Raw genomic sequence first — 21,387 nt, 5'->3', positions numbered from 1 at the left:
CCCCACGTGCTCTGGTCCCCAGCCGCCACCCTGATTTCACTGCAGTCCTCTTTGCCCCTTGGTCATCCTATCACTTCTACGCTGGCATCCTTGCTGCTCAAGCTCCCGAGCATGTTCCCACCTCAGGATCTTTGCACATGCTGGGTGAGGTCTTGATGTGGCTCGCTTGTTTATTTTGCTAGGACTCTGCTAAAAGGTCACCCTGTGATTCCTCTGCCACACAAATTAAAGTCTAACCCCCGCCCCCCGTGACTGTGCTCTCAAGTTCCTCAACAGCACTGTCACCACCTGGCCTTCTCTCTCTGGGTTTGTGGCTGATGGCCTGTCGCCTCCCACTGAAGAAGGAAGCTTCTGGAGGACGGGCTCCCTGATTTGTTCTCCGCCCGCTCTCGCGTGTAGGGCAGTGCCCAGCATAGGCGAGATTTTTGACGAGTATGCATTTAATGAATTAAGCAACGGAGGCGGGAAAATAAGAGGCCAAGATTATGGTAGCAAGAGCGGGAGTCAGGACAAGGGGACAGGCGGAAGGGGCGTTGGAAAGTTTGAATCCCTGGGATTCTTATTTGCAGGCGTATATGACTGACATCACCGACTCCGCAGGGGAGAGGCTGCAGCAAACAAGGAAGCTCAACTTCTTTTCCATTTACAGCAATCTGGCTTATGTTCTACGCTTCCTGTTTGTTTGTTTAATTTCAAACAACAGGGTCCCCGGATCCCACCGTCACCGCGCCCCGCCTTCCCGAGCGCGCTGCTGGGTTACTCAGCCTCCGGGCCGTGGCGCCCACCCACCGCACCCACCGCACCCCCTCCAGAACAGAACTTTCCCGCCTGGCACTCCCGAGCTGCAGAAATGTCGATCCGGCAAATGCAACGGCACGACTGGCTGCAGGAGTAGAGGAGAATCGTGTTTTTAGGGTGCATCATGAGAGGATAAGGAAATGCGAGCTTATCAGAAGTTATTCTGTGGTTAACACGATGCTCCCCACGTGGAACGCACCGTCAAAGCTAATGCCTTGAGGAAACGTGTCTTCGAGGGAGGAGACGGACACTTTTCACAGCGCACGAGACTCTTCTTGAAATTCCAAGACTGGGAAGCATGTTGCGTGAGCTTCCGGCAGAAGGAATAAAACATTCTCCCAGGGCATATTGAATTAAAATCACGATGCACCAGTAAATGAAGGTAAGAGAACGAACAGAATAATCCTGTCCCCAGGGACTAGGACCTTCACGCTCCGTAACAAACTACAAGAGAGGCATGAAAATCAGCTTTCCTTTCTGGCAGGACACACCCACGTTTCGTGCTCCATCACGGAGACAGAGACATCGTTTTCGAATCTGGAATATGTGTAGAATCCTGACCTCTGGCAGCGAGGGGCAGCCATACAGGGTTCTCTAGTGTGCACAATCTAGAGCTTCCTGAAATAACAACACTTTGTTTTTCTAGTTTATTTTCAAGTGGACGAGACTGAAACGGACAGCCTTTATTAAGTGATACACAGATCATTTGTTCGTTCGTTGTTGGGAGACCACAAAATAAGACGGGATTTTCCTTCCCTTTTTTAAAACAGGCTTTCCAAATTAAAAAGGCATACCATTTTATAAAAACATTTCACAGGACATAAAATTGTGAAACAAAAAATTAAGACGATTTTCAAGCTCCCAAGTGAATTCATTTACTGACTAGGCACGTTGGTGAGTTGACAATTCGTAAGCAGTCCACAACTTGAAGGAAAGTCCCTGAAAGAGAGGAAAATGAAATATATTTGTGGACATCAAGAAACTAATAATTATCTACGCTCTGCTGGGGGTGGTGGGATTTAGGCAGAGGAAGCAGGCAAGCTGAAACTTAGGAGAAATAAGGATGTTAATGGAAGACGAGGCAAAACAAAATAACAGAAATTGAAGAACATAAAATATTTGTGTTTAGTAAGGCAGATGAATGGTTAGCTAGTATGGTGAGAATCAAAATACTCTCCAACGCGACATTTATGGGTCTGATTTCAGAATGGCAATGCCTTGTTTTACATGGAACTCTAATACCAAAATGTGACACGGGTCCCCACAGGAACACACTGACGGGACAGTCCTTGACTTCTTGTCGTCTGAGATGAGACCCAACTTTCAGAAATATTTACAAGTTTTTCATTAACGCCAAAGAATATATTTTGATGTGCTATATATTATACAACCATGATTTCAAACAAACCCAGTGGCAATCGAGAGGGAACGAAAGTCACCCAATCACAACGGAGAAGTGGCCGTCACTCTACTCCACAGCTCTGGTCACACACGTCTGGCCCCAGGGACCCGTCACCACCACACTGTTTGCTCTTGGTGCCCTATGACCTGGTCCTTCCCAGCGCTCCAGCATCCCCCATTGCTCTGCCGGCTCGGGCACCTGCTCACGTGCCCACGTGGGGTCACCAACGTCTGCCTTCCCGCCTGCATCAGCCCGTTAACACCCTACATTCTTCTCCCTGCTTCGAGATCTCAACTGAGCTCTAGAAAGCTCCATGCAGGTGTCCCCTTCTCTGTGAAACCTCTGCCTCCTTGCCCTCCCTCACAGAGTTCACCACCGTTTCCTCTGCATGGCCTCTGCCTTCGCAGAGCCTGTTTTTACTGCGTGGGGCCAGGGACGGTGAGCCACACGGGCCACCCGAACGTGCTACGGCTGACCAGGGCAAACCGGATTTAAAGGCTAATGCTGCATGCACAAGGTAAACATCGAATGCAGTAGATCTATTGGCTGGGGTGTGGTCTGGTTAATCAGTATTTCCTGAATCGGGTGCCAGCAGCCAGTACTCTCAGAGTGAATGGGAAAAAGGGTTCTTTTGGCAAAAAGGGAGAGGGAAGATCCCGACGTACTGTCAGGATGAACAAGGAAAGGTGGGCGAGGACACTTCAAGGTACCCTCGTGGGCCCCCCAGACCGCGGGCGGCCCTCGGAGCCAATCTGCTCAGGCTGGGCAGTGGGAGGAGGCCCACAGCCTCACTTGTCTGCACAGGGATCTAACCCACGGCATGCCAGTCGCCATGCTGGGCGTCAGAGACCATTTCAAACCCGTTTTGAGTAGAGGAGTTTTCCGTGCTAACGGCTGTATACGGTAAGAATGCACGTGGCAGTCGGAGTTCAAGTTTCCCCCAGAAAAGCATAATCAGGGACATCATTACGTCCGTAGAGAACCACGCAGTAATATTCCTAAAATATGCAAAGACTTAACGAACCTGGCTCAGAAATTCATTCTCAAAGACGTATACAAACGTGCACGATAACAGAGATGCAGGGCTCTGCTTTCTAGCACTGTCTTTAGTGGGCGTAAAATACGGGAGGTGAATTGCATGTCTGTCAATCTTTGTTTAAATTAGAATAGTTAGTTCATATATATATACCATTCAGCCAATGGAAAGAAAAAGGCAGCTTTACAGTATAAATGACGAAAATGAATTCTAAGCTATACTCTAAAGTGAGATGAGGGAGGTAGAAAACAGCGCACTGTTCTGTATGTAAAAAAGCAACAATTAGAAAAGAAACCTATGCTTTGCTTATGCACAGACTATCTCTGGAAAAATGGACAAATACACAAAAAACCATGCAAACAGGTGGGTGTTTGGGGTACGGGTGGGAAAGAAGATCAACTTTGCATTCTATCCTTCGGGATTTTAGATTTTGTACCAAGCCCATGGAGTACCTATTAAATACAGGCCGTATCTTGGTTTCCCGACTTCGCATTCCCACTGAAAAAGCCAGTGGTCCCAGAAGTTACTTAATCTCCTTTTCACCGAGAAAGCAAACTCCTAAGAGTGCCAAGGGCTCAGTGCTGGTGTTTGAAAAGGCACAGGGTCGTCCGCTCCCCCCACTCACTCGCTCGCTCCTTGTGGAGCATGTCAGCAGCCCCTGCCCGTGTGCCAGGGACCACGCTGGCACCTGGATGAACAAGTCAAACAAGACATGGCTCCGTGTTTGCGGGAAGACAGACGCATCAACAAACAGGACAGAGACCTAGCTCTGGGAGCCCCGCTCACGTCACAAGGGCTTCTGCGCCTGCTCACTTAGTCCGTCTCCCCTTTTAGTGGCCTGTCAGGTACGAGGGACCTTCTGAGGTAGCAAACAGGGGACGTAAGGCCTGGATCTTGCCAGTAGTGGTGGTCAAAAGATATTTTTATGTATCTAGATCTACATCTGAATGATGTAGATGATTCAAACCTGTTTAGGGGCACCTGGGTGGCTCAGTCAGTTAAGCGTCCCACTTCGGCTCGGGTCATGAACTCGCAGTACGTGAGTTCGAGCCCCGCGTCAGGCTCTAGGCTGATGGCTCGGAGCCTGCAGCCTGCTTCGGCTTCTGTGTCTCCCTCTCTCTCTGCCCTTCCTCTGCTTCACTCGGTCTCTCCGTCTCTCTCAAAAATAAACATTATACAAAATATATTTTTTAAACCTGCTAAATTCTCTGCAAATGGAAAGGTGACTGACTCTGCCCGGTGAGACCAAGGACGTCCTGTCCCGTCTCCCGTGCTGCGGAGACACCGTGCCGCCTCAATTCATCAGGTTCGCTCGTGTATCTGACTGCTTGTTCACCTGCCGCTTCGTGGGCACAAGACATGGTCCATACATGAAAGGTGTTTCTATGCCGGTGGGAGGGTGGGTGGAAAGGAAAGTGAACGGCCCCTCGAGGGACGCTGTTTTGCAGAATTCGGGCAGCTACAAGGGTTCTCCACCCCCGGGGATCCCACACCCAGGCCTGATGTGGAGACCGTGTGCCAAGGAGGCTTCCCCGGCAAGGCCAAGCTTCACGGTTCACTTCAAAGTTGGACAGACCCTAACGACTAGCTGTGCCAAGAGCTGGGTGAGAGGGAGGGGCGAGGAAATGTGACTCAGGCAGAGGAGGACAGGAGAGCACTGTGAGGGATGTTCAGTAGCAAGGCCGGAGCAGGGCGGGGTGGGGCGGGGTGGGGGGGGGGGGGAGAGCAGTGCTGGAGCAGGGCAGGGAGGGGTAGAGAGCCTGCTGGAGCAGCCGGGAGGCAGGACCAAGATGGGGCCGGGCTTTGTGTTCAGAGCCAGGGATCTGAGCTTTACCCTGAAAGCCACGGGAGCCACTGAGGGGCTCATCACACAAAGATCTGAAAAACAACTTCAGGACTAGGTGCTCATCACTGAAACAGAATCCCACTGAGAATCTAATCAGTTGGATTAGACAAGAGGAGGACGCAAGTCAGACTGGGAAATGTCCTACAACCCATCTCAGAGATGGAAACAGAATCACGACAAGGTAGATTTTGTTATTTCAAACACAGTGATGGTTTTATTTTTCCCTTTCTATCTGTATAAGACATTGACGGATATAAGCAGTAGACATTATTTGCATAGAAAGTAACAAACTTTGTTATTTATATTCATAACCTAAATCGTATCAAGTGGCTTACGTTTTGGTTACTTCGACTTCTGATTACATTTTTATTTTTTTCTCCAAATCATTCGGTTTAGACTCTGGGATTCGTTTCTCTGTACACACTGGCCAGAGCAGAGTCACTGTCTAATTGTGAGTGAAACCAATGAGCTAGACTGTCTGAACTGTAATACTATTGACACGAGCGGGTGTTTTGTTTGCTCTCTGCTAACTCCTCCTACCACCCCTGACACTGTGTGTTAGGAATCCTACTGATCCCCCGACCACTCTTTCCTATTCATGGTCTTCCTGATAAGCCCTTACTCTGTGGAGAGGAGGTCGAGGATGAAAGGTAGGGCCCTGTGTTTAAGACAGTGTGTCCGGATATCGGATCGACGGCCCGTGCAAACAGGTTCCTACAAAGTTCTTGCTGGAACGGAGATGCCCAAGGCACTGTCTCCGCCTCGGGGGCTGGAGTAGGGCAAGTTTGGAGATGAGGAGGATATTATTACTGAAAATGGGGTCAGCGTGTCTAAGCTTCTTAGCAGGAACCACAAGGCCCTTCACCACGCGTCTCGCGCCTACCCAGACGGCATCGCCTCCTGCTTTCTCGGATTGCCCAACATAACTGATTTCCCAGATAATCGTGCTTTTTCATAGCTCCAAGTACTTACATAAGGCAACAAGCAAGAGCAAACACTTATGTTAGAGCCGCGCACGTTTCTTGTCCTTGTACAGCGACACTGAGGTGGGTGTCTCCTTACTGTGCCATTTTATGGGTGGGGAAACTGACATTGCAGCTGCAGTCGAGAGAGGTTTAGTAACCTAACCAAGGTCATAAAGCCGGTAGATGACGGAGCTGGGGCCGGAGTGCTTCCAAGAACACCTTCCCCCATGTGGTCAGGTTCTCTGTTCCTGGTGCTGATTCCCCTGCTGGCACCCGCCCCACCTCCACCCACCCACCTAACAGGAGCGCCTCTCTTCCACGCGCCTGTCTCCGTCCTACCGACACCCTCCTCGACCACCTCCCCCGCAGGCTATTGCGTCTTTGGGGACGGGACGACGTCCCACAGCACAGTGTCTGCAGCACAGCAGAGGTTGGGTCAGTGGACCTGAATGAATACTGATAGCGGATCAACAAGGCATCACCTGAATAGGAGAAGATTCAGAGCCTAAACGCAGTCAAGGAAATTTTCCAGGAGGGAATCTGGGGCAGAGGTGGAAGAGAGCCAGAGCGGGGAGTACTTCTCAATCACATCGAACTAATGCTCAGTGTTGTGGGAGTCACTTCCAGGGATACAAGGTAACATAAAGAGTAGCCCCTGCTCTTAAACAGCCTTCAGTCCAACGGGGGAGTCAGTGCTCGTCCAGAGGAGCGACGGTGTGATGGCCACCAACAACACCGACTCTGGACAGGACGCGACGTTCGACGTTGGCTCTACGCGTTGCAGGGTGTGTGAGTTGATGTGAGTGATTTCACCCCTAGAAGCTTAAGTGTCTTCCTTTTTAAAAAGGGGATGACACTCACCTTCTTAAAGCTTTAAGGACTCAGTGAAATCACTTACTGAGAGTGATAAGCTCGTGTGTGGTCACAACAGCAACTGGTAGCCAATCTAAGTCCTGTGACATCAAGGCTGAAACGAAGAAGTACCAACCGAATCCACAGAGGGCTGAGGGATGGTGGCCACAGAAGGGAGGGCACCAGGCCACGTCCTGGAGAACGGGCCTGGTTTCCGTGGGCGAAGGAGCGGGGGGGGCCAGCACGTATGGTTATGGTCCACCCCTTCCATCGCCCTCCAAATTACTTCAGAGGAACAGGGAGAGAGAAGGCTTGGCAGGTATGTGCCAAGTACAGGAAGCCCTTGAGGCCAAGCAGGAGGCTTCTTGTCCGATAGCATTCCTGGTGGTTCCAGACCTTTCTGGCTCACAATCCCTTTTTACAGTCCAGGGGAGCTATGGGTTCTTTTAAAAAAATGAAAATAAACATAAAATTGAACAATAATTCCTAAGACTTAGCTGTGAAGAGGGGGTAAGCCTGGGGGTTTACCCTCTGGGGACCGATCTTTAATCCCTCACTTAATAAACCTACATTTATTATTCAGTGTGCTAATCCCCCCTCCAAAATTACTTAATATGGAAGGAAAGTAGTGACAACCTTCAGTGTAACACTACACGTTGAAAAAAAATGTGTTCTGTGTCACATTCCCTTTTTGTGCAAGAAAAGACTCTCCCCACCCCTCAGAAACCCAAACCCCAAAACTTTATTTTGGTCCATGAGACTAAAAACAACTATCCTCTTCCTAACAGTAATTTGATTTCAGGCTAATTTTGGCCAGTGGAGGGGAAAAACGCTCAGCTATTTCCAATAGTGATTAAATATTACACAGTTCACAATTACACAATTCACAATTACACTTCACGTTACTGTATGACTTTCCAGGTTACAAAACACTCTTTAACATTCGCTCACTTAATTCCCAGTAACAGCTATATGAGATAAGTGTCACTCTCATTGAGCTGCTGTCCCAAGGTACACAGCAAGGGGCAGAGCTCAGATACAAATACTTTTAAAACATAAGACTCTCTGGGAATATAAGAGCTTAAGTAGCAGTGTTTCTGATGGTTCAGAAAAACACGAGAATATGGTGAGACCAAAACTAACGATACATTTCCCTCACAGATCCCTACATGTTTAAAAGAATTCTAAAATTTCATAAAACACACTTTATAGTACTTATGTATAAAATAGTTTGTTTTGCAACATCAGAAAGGAAAATCACACACACAGAATCATACTTTCAGAAGCCCTAGGATACGTATTGTCAAAAATCTGCAGCCTATCAGTGTAATTTTTTGCCTGTAAATATATAGAGAGAACACAGTTGTTTTTGTTTTTTGTTTTCTTCAAATCAGGCTCGACACCCAGCATGGAGCCCAATGCAGGGCTTGAACTCGCAACCTTGAGATCAAGACCTGAGCTGACAACAAGAGTCGGACGCTTAACCGACTGACCCACCCAGGTGTCCTGCCACACGGTCCGTTTTTAGAAAATAACGCTGGGCTCATATTATACATTAGGCTTGATAAACTGCTTTTTTTTCCTTAATAGTTTGGAAATTTTTTCATATGGTTGACTAAATGTATTTTTTTACCGAAGAAAGTAATCCAAATATTAATAAATAGTGGGACGACCGGTGTCTCTGCCTTGTGCATCACAACCAAAGCTGACTGCGTCTGACTTGTTCACGTTCAGGAGCTTCTTTGCTGACGGGAGGAGTTAATTCGCGGTAATCACTAGTGCTGGTAATAGGAACCAGCATGGGATATTTTCCATGTGACTGTAGATAAGCATGAAATTGTCTTCATCTTCCGCAACACATCAAAATAATTGGAACAAAAGGCACGTACCTTTGTTTGCTCCCCGGGCACAACCAGTTCCTTTGACTTCCCAAGATGGCTGACATTTCCTAACAAACAAACAAACAAGAAAGGCCTTTTTACTCAAAGAGAAGGAAATCTCTTAAGAAATAAAAATTAAACATTTTATATCATCTACAATTAAAAAAAAACTTAACCCAAACGATTAAAAGAATAACTTTATTAAATATTTGTCAGTTTTAAGAAGTGCCCTCAATTACTAACCAAATAACGTATTACAAACCACTAGTTATGAGGTTTTACATTTGTTTAATAGGGAATAATTGGCCCCAATTAAACTGACTGAACTAAGGCTTTTTAGATTACTAAAACAAATTAAACTTTTTAAAATGAGAATTTAGGTGATCTTAAAACCTCTCTAAAATGGATAATGAAACTTGCTAAGTTGTAATCTCCCTGGTTTTATTAGTTATATTAAGATAAATTAAGTGAGATTAAAATCTTATTTGATTTATTTACCTTTGACAATGAAGACCGTTTAAGGGTTACACATCCTCAGCCTTGGCGAGTGCGACTCAATTAGTCAAGTCAGAGTGTCTTTAAAAGCTTTGTGCTTATTGCTTCCAGCATGGAGCGAGGTGTTCATTAAGGTACCAAAATTCTCATAAAAAATCCAAAGTTGCACTAGTGAAAAAACGCTCAACAAGATGAAAACTGATCACATGTTTTTCAGAAAATCAGTATAGTTATTTTAAAACCAGTTTTTAAACAAGATTTGGTTGTGCGTAGGTTTAACGTGTCACTCACGCAGCTTGATAACCATTTGGACTCTTTAAACAGCATTTAAATCTACGGTGAGTAGAGAATGGTACATTTAATTTTATACCATTTTTTTAAGTAAGTTGTACAATGTTTAGTGTGAACCCTTTTATGACAAGCGTTGTTAAATGAACTCTTTCCCTGTTTACAACTATTTATGAAGGCCTTTTTAAATAAGCAAAACATGAAACTGTTAGCTCACACACACGAAATTTCTTTCAAAAGTTTATTTAGTATCAAGCAAGAGGAGACTTTGCTTAACACTACAGAACATTTCAAGACTTGAGTTACAAAAGAATACCACATTATTTGCACTTGTAATTGGCTTCCCTTTTTACGCATGTTGGCAAGAGAAAAAAAAAAAACTAGCATATGGCTGAAAGATAAAATAACTAAATTTCTATGGAAACCTTTAAAATGAAAGGTGAGGCTTATGTTAAAAGGATGGATTAACATATTTAGTAAACCTATTTTTTTGTTTAACACTAGTTAATCAAAGTTATTTTTTTTCCTTTTGATGACCTATTTTTTTCATATACAGACTGGAAATAACAAAATTTTACATGTCTTTTTTTTTTTTTCCTTTTTTCTGCCCAGGTTGATGTTTCAACAAAGTAGTTTTAAAGTTCCATCCATTCAGATTTTAAGCATTTTGATTTATTTAAAAAGGGATTGTTCATAGAAAAAAATTACTTTGAACAGTATACAGGACTGGTGGAGATTGGCTATTTCACAACATCAGACAGTACAATCAGTATCTGCCATATGGCTGGTCTCTGTAGACGCCCTTTGCTGTCCTCGCTGAAGGTGCCTTGTGTCTTGAGTTAGTCCAGTCCTCTTGCCCTAAAACCAGGAAGACGAATCACAATTAGATCACTGCCATGGATCCCGCTGGCTTCATTTTTCAGAATATAACTTAGCCCTTGAACCAACGGTAGCTGTCATATTGAAGACATATATCCCTGATGCACTAGGAAAAAACCAACGGTATTTACTTAAAAAAAAAAAAAATCACAGACACAATGGAAAATGGTTGTCCCCTTAACAAAACCTAACAGCATGGGAAGAAAAATGAGTTTTGTGTCTTCAATGGCAACCGACTTCACAAGAACTTGCCTTTGGGCCACTCATTTAACCAAAGCTCACAAGCTCAAACAGCAGAGGGAACTGCCTTTTGCTAAACGTCAAGATACTTCTGAATGGGAAAGAGAATGGGAAGAGGATCACTTAAATTTCTTTCTTTCTTTCTTTTTAATGTTTATTTTTGAGACTGAGAGGCAGAGTGCGAGAGGGGGAGGGGCAGAGAGAGAGGGAGACACAGAACCCAAAGCGGGCTCCGGGGCTCCGAGCCGTCAGCACAGGGCCCGACGCGGGGCTCCGACCCACGAACCGTGAGATCGTGACCTGAGCCGAGTCGGATGCTCAACGTACTGAGCCACCCAGGCGCCCCCACTTAGATTTCTTTTAACAGCAAAAACACAGAAAACGCAGATAAAAATGTGTGCGGGCAAAAGGAGACAAACACAAAGAGCGACGCGGGGATGGGGAGGGAAAGAGAATCGCCGACACCATGTCTCCGGGGCCCTTCCACGGAGAGTTCAGTGAAGGACAGTTGTGTTGGGTGGAATGCGAACGCCCCGACAATTCTTCCTGGATACGAAATACACCTAGTGACGGAATGTTCGTTGTCAGGCATCATACCAGTATCTCCATCCCAGACACGGGTCTGGAGTAACAAGAGGCATCCGTGATCTAGACCTCCTGAAACTAAACACCTGTTCCACCCCAGCACTGTCACCCAGTCGTCACAAGTCTCTGCCAGCAAATGGTTAACGTCTCTGCGGCAACGGACAGCAAGTGAAAAGCCATGTGTCCACTGAGACCAATTTAAAAAGGCTGTGAAGGAAAAACACTTAAAATGACCTCTTCTTTTGATACAAACATGCAATCAACGTCACTCCCTCAAGCTAACTTGCATCAATTTAAGCGGACAGCATCCAGCAAACCAAGGGATTTCTCTTAAGTGTTTGTTACAAATAACAAAAAAAAAAAAAAAAAAAAAAAAAAAAAAAATCCAAGGTGAGGTCATCACAGCTTGGGGGCAGGTGATATAACAAAATGCACTTCAAAAGGAACACCGGAAAATGGTTTTTCAGTTATGTTCAGAGAAATGTCAGAACATCCATTAACCAGAATCCTGATTCACTTGCGCTGGGTACCAGGCATTTTATCAGAGCTTTGCAACTGATTGAAGCTTCCTGTTCTCTGATCTCTTTGCCCTCCGGCAAAGGAGCTTCTTACTATCATTATGTTGCTGCCGCCAATTCTTTTAATTAAACCTGTCCTCCTTCTGCACACTGAGACTTCGGACGCGGATTCTCCTGCATCTCTACCAGCTCCCACTGAATTCAGACGGGTTTAGCTGTCTCCCTGCAAGCTGGAGAGAGGGCCTGACGTCCTGTCCCTGGCTCAGTGCTTTGGTAACCTTTATGGAAGGACTCCCACAGTGATGTTTTCAGAGCATTTGCAATCGGAGAGGAATTAAAATATGAAGATGGGGGTGGGAGAGTCGTTTTAGAGCTGCAGACTCAATGACTTCATTTTCCTTTACTGTCAAGAAGCGAAGACACTTCAAAAAGCGCCACGCTTTCAAGTGTCTGCAGTTTGGCAAACGATTCCGTAATTGAGAAAATCAGCACATGGCAATCAACCCAAACAGAAAATCTAAGTTGAGGATGTGAATCTATGCAATTTTCTATGAGTATTTGGTCCTCTTTAAATATTAAATTTAAATCTTAAAGGAGCTTCTGAAAATAGCTAGATATGTACAGACGAACGGAGAGGAAGCTGCTGTTTCGGTCAAAACGTCTTTACGAGGTACGTTCTCCTCCGTTAAGATCTTGAAGGTGTTTCTGGGACCATCCCCCGCTCTGCTTCCGGTTCACTCTGGCCAGGTACTCACCGTAGGAGTCGTACGTCTCTTCACTGAGTCCATGTCCGTAATCATAGTAATCAGCACCACTGCAATGAACAAAACACGCAAGAAATAAAAACGTAAACAAAGATGAAAACGCAGGAGAAAATGACTTGGCTATGAGTCTGAATCACATTCAGCGAAGTATTCTAAAACAGTTACCAAAGGTTTCCAACTTTAATGCCTCATGACTGTGTTTGACACTTGAGCCACAGCAAGTGGCCAGTGAGCACGGAGTGAGCGCGGAGTGAGCGCCTCTTGCGCGTGACGGATACCAAGACCGTCCTGGAGGAAGAGTCTGCAGAGACCGCGGGCGGGTCGTGGACAAGTGCAGCTGCCCCGTGCCAGGCGCCTCGCGGGTGCAGAGGGAGGAAAACCACGGGTTCTGTCCACCAGAAGGCAAGGACCTTCCTTCCTCTCTAGCTCCAACCTCCCAGAAAGCCCGATGCTGTGTGACCTGTGGGCTTTACAACAAGGCCTGAGACTCCAGGTTTCGTTTCCCCAGGACTATGCCGTCACTGTCAGGAAGTGGCTACCGGTCAGGAGGCCGGCACGATGACCGTGTCGTGACAGGAGAGCAGGAGGGCTCCCTGCCGTCCGGTGACGGCAGCCTCACCACGCGTGTGAGGATGAGGCCGAGCATCTTTTCAAAGCACAGGCGCGTCTGCGTTCTCACGTACAGCGTCCTTGAGAAAGCGGGGGGTCGGAGGGAGCCCGTCACCAGGGCCATTCTGCTGCAGACGATGCAAAGGAGGCTACACGTACACAACATATTTCAATCAGGCGTAATTTTTTATAGGAACAGACCTATGGAAAAATCTAGATTACTAACCCACGGCAGATATAAGCACTTTATGACGCTATTTTGAGGATCCAAGGGGGAGCTCCCACTCACCCTCTCAGGCTGTCCGCTTTGCCACTCTACTTAATTTTGTAGGGAAACAATCGTCCTGAATTTGTTATCCTGGATTGTCATGGAAATAAACATTCTCATTATTCCAACCCCATGCAATCAAGTAAGAAGTTCTAATCAAAATGGAAAATGATCAGCTCAGCTGCTTAACACCTTAAGAAGTTGCAAGATGAATAATAAACTCCACGCTGTGAGTGTTGCCGAATGCCAGCTGCCGAGATCCCGTGGAGTCCTCACGGCAGCCCCCGAGGTGAGTGTGAGTGTCATACCCATTTTATAGCTAAGGATGCTGCAGATCTGAAAGCCAGGGCGCCGGCCTCAAGTCTCACAGAGCACAGACAGGTGACACGCTCGTTGGTCAAACCCACACCTGGCTCTCCTCCCCACGCTTCACTGTCAGGTGAGCACTACCAGAGACTCATCGGCTCCGACGGCCGCAGCACAGCACGGAGATCCTAGGAGGAAGGGGTAAGCACGGGGGGGGGGGGGGGGGGGGGGGAGGGGGCGTCCCTTTTTGCCTCAAGTGCGTGGGCAAGGGCCTTCACCTCTGCTCCGCCTTCTGCTAGAAATGTTCTTCTTTCCTCTCCTTCCAAGCTACCTGCTACTCAGTCTTTAGCCACAATGTTACTTCCTTGGGGAACTTTCCCAATCTCCCAGAGTCAGCGTGGCTCCCCAGAGCAGCCCTGTCCTTGCTTTTCCCCCACCCCCGCCCCCCAGCACAGCCCCACTCTACACGGACGACGGAGTCCACGGAGGAGGTGCGCCCCCACCATTGGCTGCGTTGTGGTGGCTACCTGGACAACGTTAATGCTCAAGCAGCTCTGAGCACCCGAGGGCGGAAGCCAAGGGGTAGGGAGAGGAACAGAGAGGAGATGGCGGCAAGGGCCTTGCAGGCGGGGGAACGGCACACACGAGGCACGGATGCAAGAAACAGGCCTCAGAATTTGAGTCTACCAGTACTTCCATCAGGGTCAAGAAGCACTGACCAAATGCCGAGGCTAGAATATTCCTCCGTATAAAATGCCTCCTCCATGTGCAAAATATAGGTCAGATCTTGTTCTCCTGGCTTACTCACATCCTCACTAGCCAATTAAACAGTGTCCCATACTGGTGATGACGGGAGCCTGCTGGCATGGAGATGGAACGTACGCTCTCTGGAATGTTCTGTGTTAAGCCCCATGGTTTTTTCAAGCATTGCCCAGGAACAGGGCAGTCGCTCTTACAGCTGACCTATTATATACCAAGTGGCAATGTGTAATTTTTCTGAGGAATTGCGTGCGGCTACAGAGTTTTAAAAAAACGTCTTCAGATGGAGAACTGGCACTCCGCGAGGGCATGGGAGAAAGGAAGGGAGCGTGGGAGGAAGGGCCTCTGATGAGTGAGACCCGGGCTGCCCTGACCGCCTCTCTGCAGACATGATCTCACTGAACCTCCACAGAGTCGCCATCCTTGAACATGAAGCAGCTGAGGCACAGTGACGCCGAGCCACCAGGTCACACAGCTCAGAAGGGACAGCACCTACACTCGAAGCTCAGGTGCCAACGTCACCCCGTGCTGAAGACCTATGCCAGGGGTGGGGGGCGGGCTGTGCGGTTTACCCAGACCTGCCCCGCTCCCTCCCCGAACGTCTCACTTGCCCGTCTGGGGTTTCCATGACCCCTCCTCGCACCCGGAAATGTAAGTCAGGGTCCACGTGAAACTCACTGCCTTTTGTGTGATCGTGATGAATTACAACTGCTTTACTTGTCTGTCTGGTCTCAAATTCCCTCCCTCCCTTTCAACAGTTGCAATTTTCCTTCAGGGCAGCACACAGATCTATGGCGAGAGGGAAACAAGAGGGACTGGCTAAAAAAACATCAAAGAAACATTCACATTAGAAAAAAAAATCCAGCAGAAACAAGAATGAAAGAAACAATATTGCTTGCCTCCCTCTTAAGGTTTTACAGCTTTAAATAGGAGAATTGCTTAAGCAGAATGCTCTTTTTCATCTTGAGGACAGAAATTCAGAAAGGAACGCCCTGTTGAAATGTCAGTGTCAACGATGGGTCAAACATCTGTGTGTGAACCTGGGCCTCCACCTGCCGGGCTCCCGGGGTGGGGGGGCATCCTGCTCACTGTCTCAGCACCCCCGTCCATCAAGCCACGGGCCTGGTGTAGGTCCTGTGCGGACCCCGGGCAGCTGTGACATTCTTGATGGCTCATGCACTGCAGTCGGCCACAAAGTAGTCAAAATAACTTCTCATTTTGTTGGGGGAAAAAAAAAAATTGGCTAATGTTTCGTGGAAAACAGCACTAAATTAAATGAACCTCGGTCCTCTTTCCAAAGGTCAGAAGTTACAGCAGAATGGCTCCTTAGACAAATAAAACCCTGATGTTCGTGAGAATTTTATCGGTCGCACAAAGTGAATTACGTCTTCATAGGACTGCAAGAATTTCCTTTCCTGAGACAGGCCCCCACTGTTTAATGCGATGCTGCCGGTGACAGGCACTGAAGCTAATCAACATAGGAGTCGAGCAAGAGCTTTTTGACCAAACCAAGTCTTTATCAAATGGACTGAGCAGTAATGAACATCAGTGCAGACTGGAAATTTGTCTGTGAAGTGCCCTAACACCATTCAGCATAAAAAAAAAAAAAAAAAAAAATGGGGCTGAAGAATGTTTCCCATGAACAGGAGGATAAGAGGTAGCATAATTTGGTCCAGCAATGGTTTGGTGATAAGACAATCTCAGTTTTGACAGATGAAAACTTGAAACTGACATTTGCTATCATTTTGCCCAGTTTCTGATTATTTATTACAAGACTGTCGTCAAGCCAGGAAGCTGGGAGCAGCTGAGCCCCACTCTTACACCTGTCAGCTCCACCGAATTGCTCTGCCAGTGCTTTATCTCGTGCACCTCAAATGTCTATTAGCCAGAGATGTGTCCTAATTCCCAAGGATGAACTAAAAACCCAACATAAGGCAAAAGGGAAAAGACACTAAAAATCTCTTCATTTACACATACAATAACGTTAATAGTAGGTGAGAAAATACAGTAGGCCAAATACGCATCAACTCCCATCAAAAGGGATCCAGGGAAGCTGCTCCCTGAACAGGTCAAGAGTGGGCTTCCCTTGCTGGTCCTATGGCCACGTCTGCCCAGGCCCTTTATTCCCCGCTCTTCTACCCCGTCTCAGTGGTAGAGGGAAGTGTAGGTATGCAGCAGAATTCCTCGCTTTCCCAGAGGTTCTTGGTTTTACCAACCAGCGTCTAGAACGCCCCCCCCCCCAACCCCCTGCCAACACACACACTGGGAGAGAACACGGGGGTCAAGAAGCAAACTGTAGTACTGGGACCAAGTCTACCACTCCTGAGACCTTCTATTCTCCACGGACAGGGGTCCAAGAGGAGGACAGAACCTCTGTCCCCAGATCACCCTGTCTCTGTGGGATCAAGAAGGCAATCCTGACATTGATCTGTCCCCTGTCCTTTTAACCTCTTCAAGACTCTCCACCAATTTCTACTTTAAAGTCTCTGAACCCAACTTCATCAGGTCTCTTGCTGGTTTTTATGTCAGCTCGGGAAGCTCTCGACCACTAGGATGCTCTTATCCCCAGGACTCCTAAAGTCCTGCCCGCCTGCTGCTGTCCACCCTCAGCACCGACTCCACTCTGAAATTCTTCCCCCAGGGCCCCCTGGAATTCACAGCCCACCACTGGCAAAGCTGCCTATATAGTCTCAGCCTCCTCTTGGAACACTCCTTCCTCACTGGAAACTTGATTCTCCTCCGCTGACAGTTATTTCCTGGGTTGTTTCCGGGCAGCCTTCTCCAGTTTTTATCTCCCACAGCTCATGTACCGTTGGGCCCAGAGGAAGGGGGAGCATCTTCCCTCTCCCAGTACCATCGCACTCCATTCCTCCATACCCACACCCAACTCGGAATCTCCCAATAGCATCACTGTCCTAAGTCGTGGGGATTTCAGCACATGGACAGAAGAGCCTTCCAACAAGCTGGTCTCTCGATGCCCTGGACGACTCTTGTCCACCCATCTTGCTCTAGGCTCTTTTAGCCATTAAAGGAGTCACGCCCTAGACTTGCCATTACCAATAACAGAAACCTTCCCCACCTCGCTCAGTGTCCTGGTCCCACTCTATGACGTCCTCTTTCCTGCTTCACCCCGTCCCTCCAGTACATCATCCTTTCACATCCATTGAAACCATCCTCCCCCCCCCCCGACACCCCTTAAACCTTTCATCAAGGGAACCACCCAACCGCAAGTGGCTGAAGTCAATACTCAATTCTCAGTCCTTGTGCTTAAATGACTGCTCACCATCTGTTACAAGGGACCTCTTCCTTGACATCCTTTCTTTCCTTGGTTTTCAGGCTGCTGCATTTCCTGGTTTCCTTCCTGTGTCACTGGCTAGACCTCACCAGATGACCTGTTGGTTCCTCCTTTTCCTCAGACCTCTTAAAGCTGGAGAGTTCCAGACTTCAGACCTTGGTCCTCGTCTTCTTTATTGACCTAAACTCCCTTGTGATTTTGTCCAGTCTCTTGCTTTGTATTCATCCTAAATAGCAAAAACTAGCCCCGATCTAAGCACCTCTCTTAAAGTTTACATTCAAGTGTTAACTGCCTACTCGACACCTCAACTTCAATGTCTAACAGACATCTCAAATTTAACCAAGGCCCAGACTCCACTGGACCTCTGATCTTATCCCTAAATCTGCTCCAGCCAAGCTTCCTAGATTTCAGCTGACAGCAGAGTTTCTTGTTTGCTCAGGTCAAAAAAAGTTTGTGGAGTCATTCTTTTCGTGGCTATTCCCTTTGCCTAGAATGCTCTTACCTCTGGACATCTGCATGGCTAACTTCACCTTTCTCAAGTCTCTGCTCAAATGACACTATCTCAACACGGTCCGTTCAGATCACGATTGCAATCTCCCTGTCTGGCAACCCTCATCCGTATCACTCTGCTCTACTTTTTTCTACAGCATTTGCCACTTTCTAACATACTATATACTTACTTATTATTTTTACTGTCTATGTCCTTTTGGTAGAATGGGACTGTGAGCTCTACAAGAGAGGGACTTGGGGCTGGTTTATTCAATGACATACATACCTCAAGCTCCCTGAGAACAACACCTAGTACAAGGCAGGAACTCAGTAAAGTTTGTTAATTGCGCTGACTGAATTGTAAGCAAATCGTTGAAAAATTATGGCCAAGACAATACAAGAAAGACCAAGTGTTATTAGTGGATAAAGATGAACAAGAGGTCACTCCTCTTACCCCACTTCTCAAGGTGCAAGACGGAACGATTCAAAGGCACTTAATATTTTCTGGCTGTTAAATAAACTTGACAAATAAAATCAAAAGGCAACACTAAGCCCAAGTGTGGCTGTATACTTTTGAGCACTTCCTATGTGAAAGACACTATTCTGAAAAATGGAGATCCAGAAATAAGTAAGGTGTGATCTCTGCTCTCAAGAAACTAACAAAGATGAGCATGTATTTCCACAGAGTAGGGTGTAAGTGTGCATGAGCACAGAAGCGTGTCCAAGATACCTTGGGGTCAGAGTCTCAGTTTGTTGGGGGGGTGAGAGGAAGGTACGAAGGTAACACGTGACTGGCTGAGGGACTGAATGAGGAGGAAAGAAGCAACAGGTGAGTGGGGGTCAGACTACAAAGCGGTTCACGAACTCTCAAAAACGGGGAGTTTACTAGTTCACCCGGTATACACAGGGCACCGACAATGTGCACGTGTGTGTGTGCATGTATGCGTGTGCGCATATGTATATTCTTTTGTACTTAACCTCATGACAAACCGACGATGTGGATATTATTGTATCTCCTTTATATACAATAAAACTGAAGGTCTGAGAAGTTAACTCAACTATCCAAGGATGAACAAGAACAAGCGAGGACCAAAGCCCTAAGTCAGGTCTGTCTGATGCCACAGCGGATGTTTATCCTACTCGAGCTGTTGCTCGGAGTGCGGAGGAGATCCTTCCAACAGGAAAGTGGTGACAGTCTCTTAAATCACGACACTGCTTCTCTCCCTCATCTCATGTCACACTCACGTCTCTCCTGGCACCTAACATGCCCTCCCACGTAAGTAATAACTTGTGTCTTTCTTCAACTTCTGAATTTTCTCTTTTACAAAATCCTCTTTGCCCCTTCATCCTTCTAGCTCTCCCACTCCGGTGACCCCAGTTTTGAAGTTCCGGGTCCCACCTCCCGTCTCCCTTTTTCTCCCATACTTGCTTGCTCTTTATCCTTTGCTGATACTTGATTTTTAAATTCCTGCCTCCCTAACTGGTTTGGCCTTTGTGGATTCCCAGTATTCGTCTCCATATGAAGATTTAATTACTTACTTTACAACCATCTTCTATTCTTTGGGCTCTGTTCTGTCAAAGTGTGGCTTTGTCAGTTTGTTGAGTCTGTTTTTTAAATGCTTAGTATATGCTGGATAGATAGGTGTTCATTTTCTGATTTGAGATTCTCAGTTTGCCCGTCTGCGGACACTACCTCTCGTTCAAAATAGCTTTCTTCTGGTGGTTGCGGAAAAAGGACAGAGTACGCTATTGGATGGGATACGCAAGTGATTTGTTTCCCGTCCCTGGGCCTCCTGGTTGCCCTAAAGGGTGGTCCCGTCTGAGGTCTGGCTTTGCATGGCTCCCGCTGTAACCTGGGAATGAACACCACGAGTGCACTGCTGAGCATCCCTGGTTAGAAAGCAGGGCCAGACCAGCCTGGCGGTTCCAAATGCAGTCTTCGATCAATTCCCTTGGTGCCCCTGTTTACAGCCACTGACATGGTTTTACATCTTCCTAAACCTCCCCACCATTATAGCACCCTTCTCTTCCATGGCGGGGGGGGGGGGGGGGCGGGGGGGGAGAGGGGAGGTGGGAGGGGGTGTTTCATTTGGTTTCCTCAAGGCTCTCGTTTCATCTGCTTTCCCTTCCACAATCTTTCAAAACTTGTTTCTGTCACTTCAAGGGATTCTGAACGGGGGCGGGGCGGGGGGGGGGGCGATGGTGGAGCAGGTATGTGTTCTTAGCCCATCCTCTTGATTCAATCTTCCTGTCTCGTTTTAAATCCTTTTTGGTTTATAATGCATTATAGATTATCCCTTAATCCTCAAGGCCCTGTCTGAAGCAGACATATTATTTAATTTTACAGGTGAGAAAAATGAGGTCAAAGGATGGGAGCCATGTCTAACTCAACTGCTCCCTACAGTGCTGAGCCCTCCCAGATCAGACAGGTAAGAGGAAGACTGATATGAACACGAGGACCGAAGACCGTCCATGACTCACGCAAGAGTCTATAATACGGACGTTGTGTTGCAGCAGGTTGTGGCAATTTTCTGGGGTGGGAGGTGAACCTGGAATTCATCCCAGAATCATCTTCAGTGAATCTCTTCCAAAGTTTAATTAGTAAGTTCTGTGTTGTTTGAATTTAACATGAAAGGGCTGATGTTTTTCTGGATTATGTTGGCCTGTTCTTTTAAGATAAAATTTTATCTATAATCCTTTTGACAAAAATTAAAATTTTAGCAAACGTTTACGAAATGCTTATCATCTGGCAGGAAAAACTACCGGACTGAGCACACGTGGTCCAGACAGCAGCTCCGGACCGGCTGGCCTGGGCTAGTGTTTTCGCTCTACTTGGGAGCTTGTAATCCGCAACCATTAAGAATTTTTACAGATAAAGCAGAGTAAGTGAAAAGTAACATTTAAAATGAAACTGTGGGACTACTCTTGTTTTCCCAATATCACAGATAACTGAAAGACTTGAAATTCCTTCAGGGTAATTGGCTAAAAAATTTCCAATCTGCTTTCGGTAAGAGCCTTACTTCTCTAATAGTTCTTTAGTAAGATTTCAGAACATTTCCTCAGGAAGGTGCCGAATAAATAAGTCTCCGCACTGGGCTGCACCGGTCGGGTGG

At 47.0% G+C, this 21,387-nt stretch overlaps 1 protein-coding gene and 1 long non-coding RNA gene across 5 annotated transcripts in view; one reads left to right on the top strand and one right to left on the bottom strand.

Moving 5' to 3' along the window:
- Window positions 1–1,444: 1,444 nt before the first annotated feature.
- The window catches only part of KHDRBS3 (KH RNA binding domain containing, signal transduction associated 3), a 191,106-nt gene continuing 171,163 nt past the window's right edge, over window positions 1,445–21,387 (bottom strand). For 2 of the 3 annotated variants that reach the window (XM_043601837.1, XM_043601836.1), the window contains exons 8-9: window positions 12,540–12,598; window positions 9,790–10,420 (exon numbers count right to left, since the gene is read on the bottom strand). In XM_043601837.1, the coding sequence (XP_043457772.1) occupies window positions 10,329–10,420; window positions 12,540–12,598 (151 nt within the window). In that variant the 3' untranslated portion in view covers window positions 9,790–10,328. Of the gene's footprint in view, window positions 1,738–8,788; window positions 8,848–9,789; window positions 10,421–12,539; window positions 12,599–21,387 lie in introns of those variants that run through there. The other variant, XR_006300628.1, reaches the window with a different exon arrangement.
- On the top strand, window positions 19,446–21,136 carry LOC122495845. Of its 2 annotated transcripts, XR_006300630.1 has the most exons (3): window positions 19,446–19,550; window positions 20,622–20,703; window positions 21,028–21,136. It is a non-coding gene; the product is annotated as an uncharacterized LOC122495845 (long non-coding RNA). The 2 variants fall into 2 exon arrangements; XR_006300629.1 differs by lacking the exon at window positions 21,028–21,136 and having other exon boundaries at window positions 20,622–20,704.

This window comes from Prionailurus bengalensis, chromosome F2 (assembly GCF_016509475.1).
Source record: "Prionailurus bengalensis isolate Pbe53 chromosome F2, Fcat_Pben_1.1_paternal_pri, whole genome shotgun sequence".
NCBI lineage: Eukaryota > Metazoa > Chordata > Mammalia > Carnivora > Felidae > Prionailurus > Prionailurus bengalensis.
The sequence above is the reverse complement of the archived record's forward strand: the minus strand, read 5'-3'. Positions and strand labels throughout refer to the sequence as shown.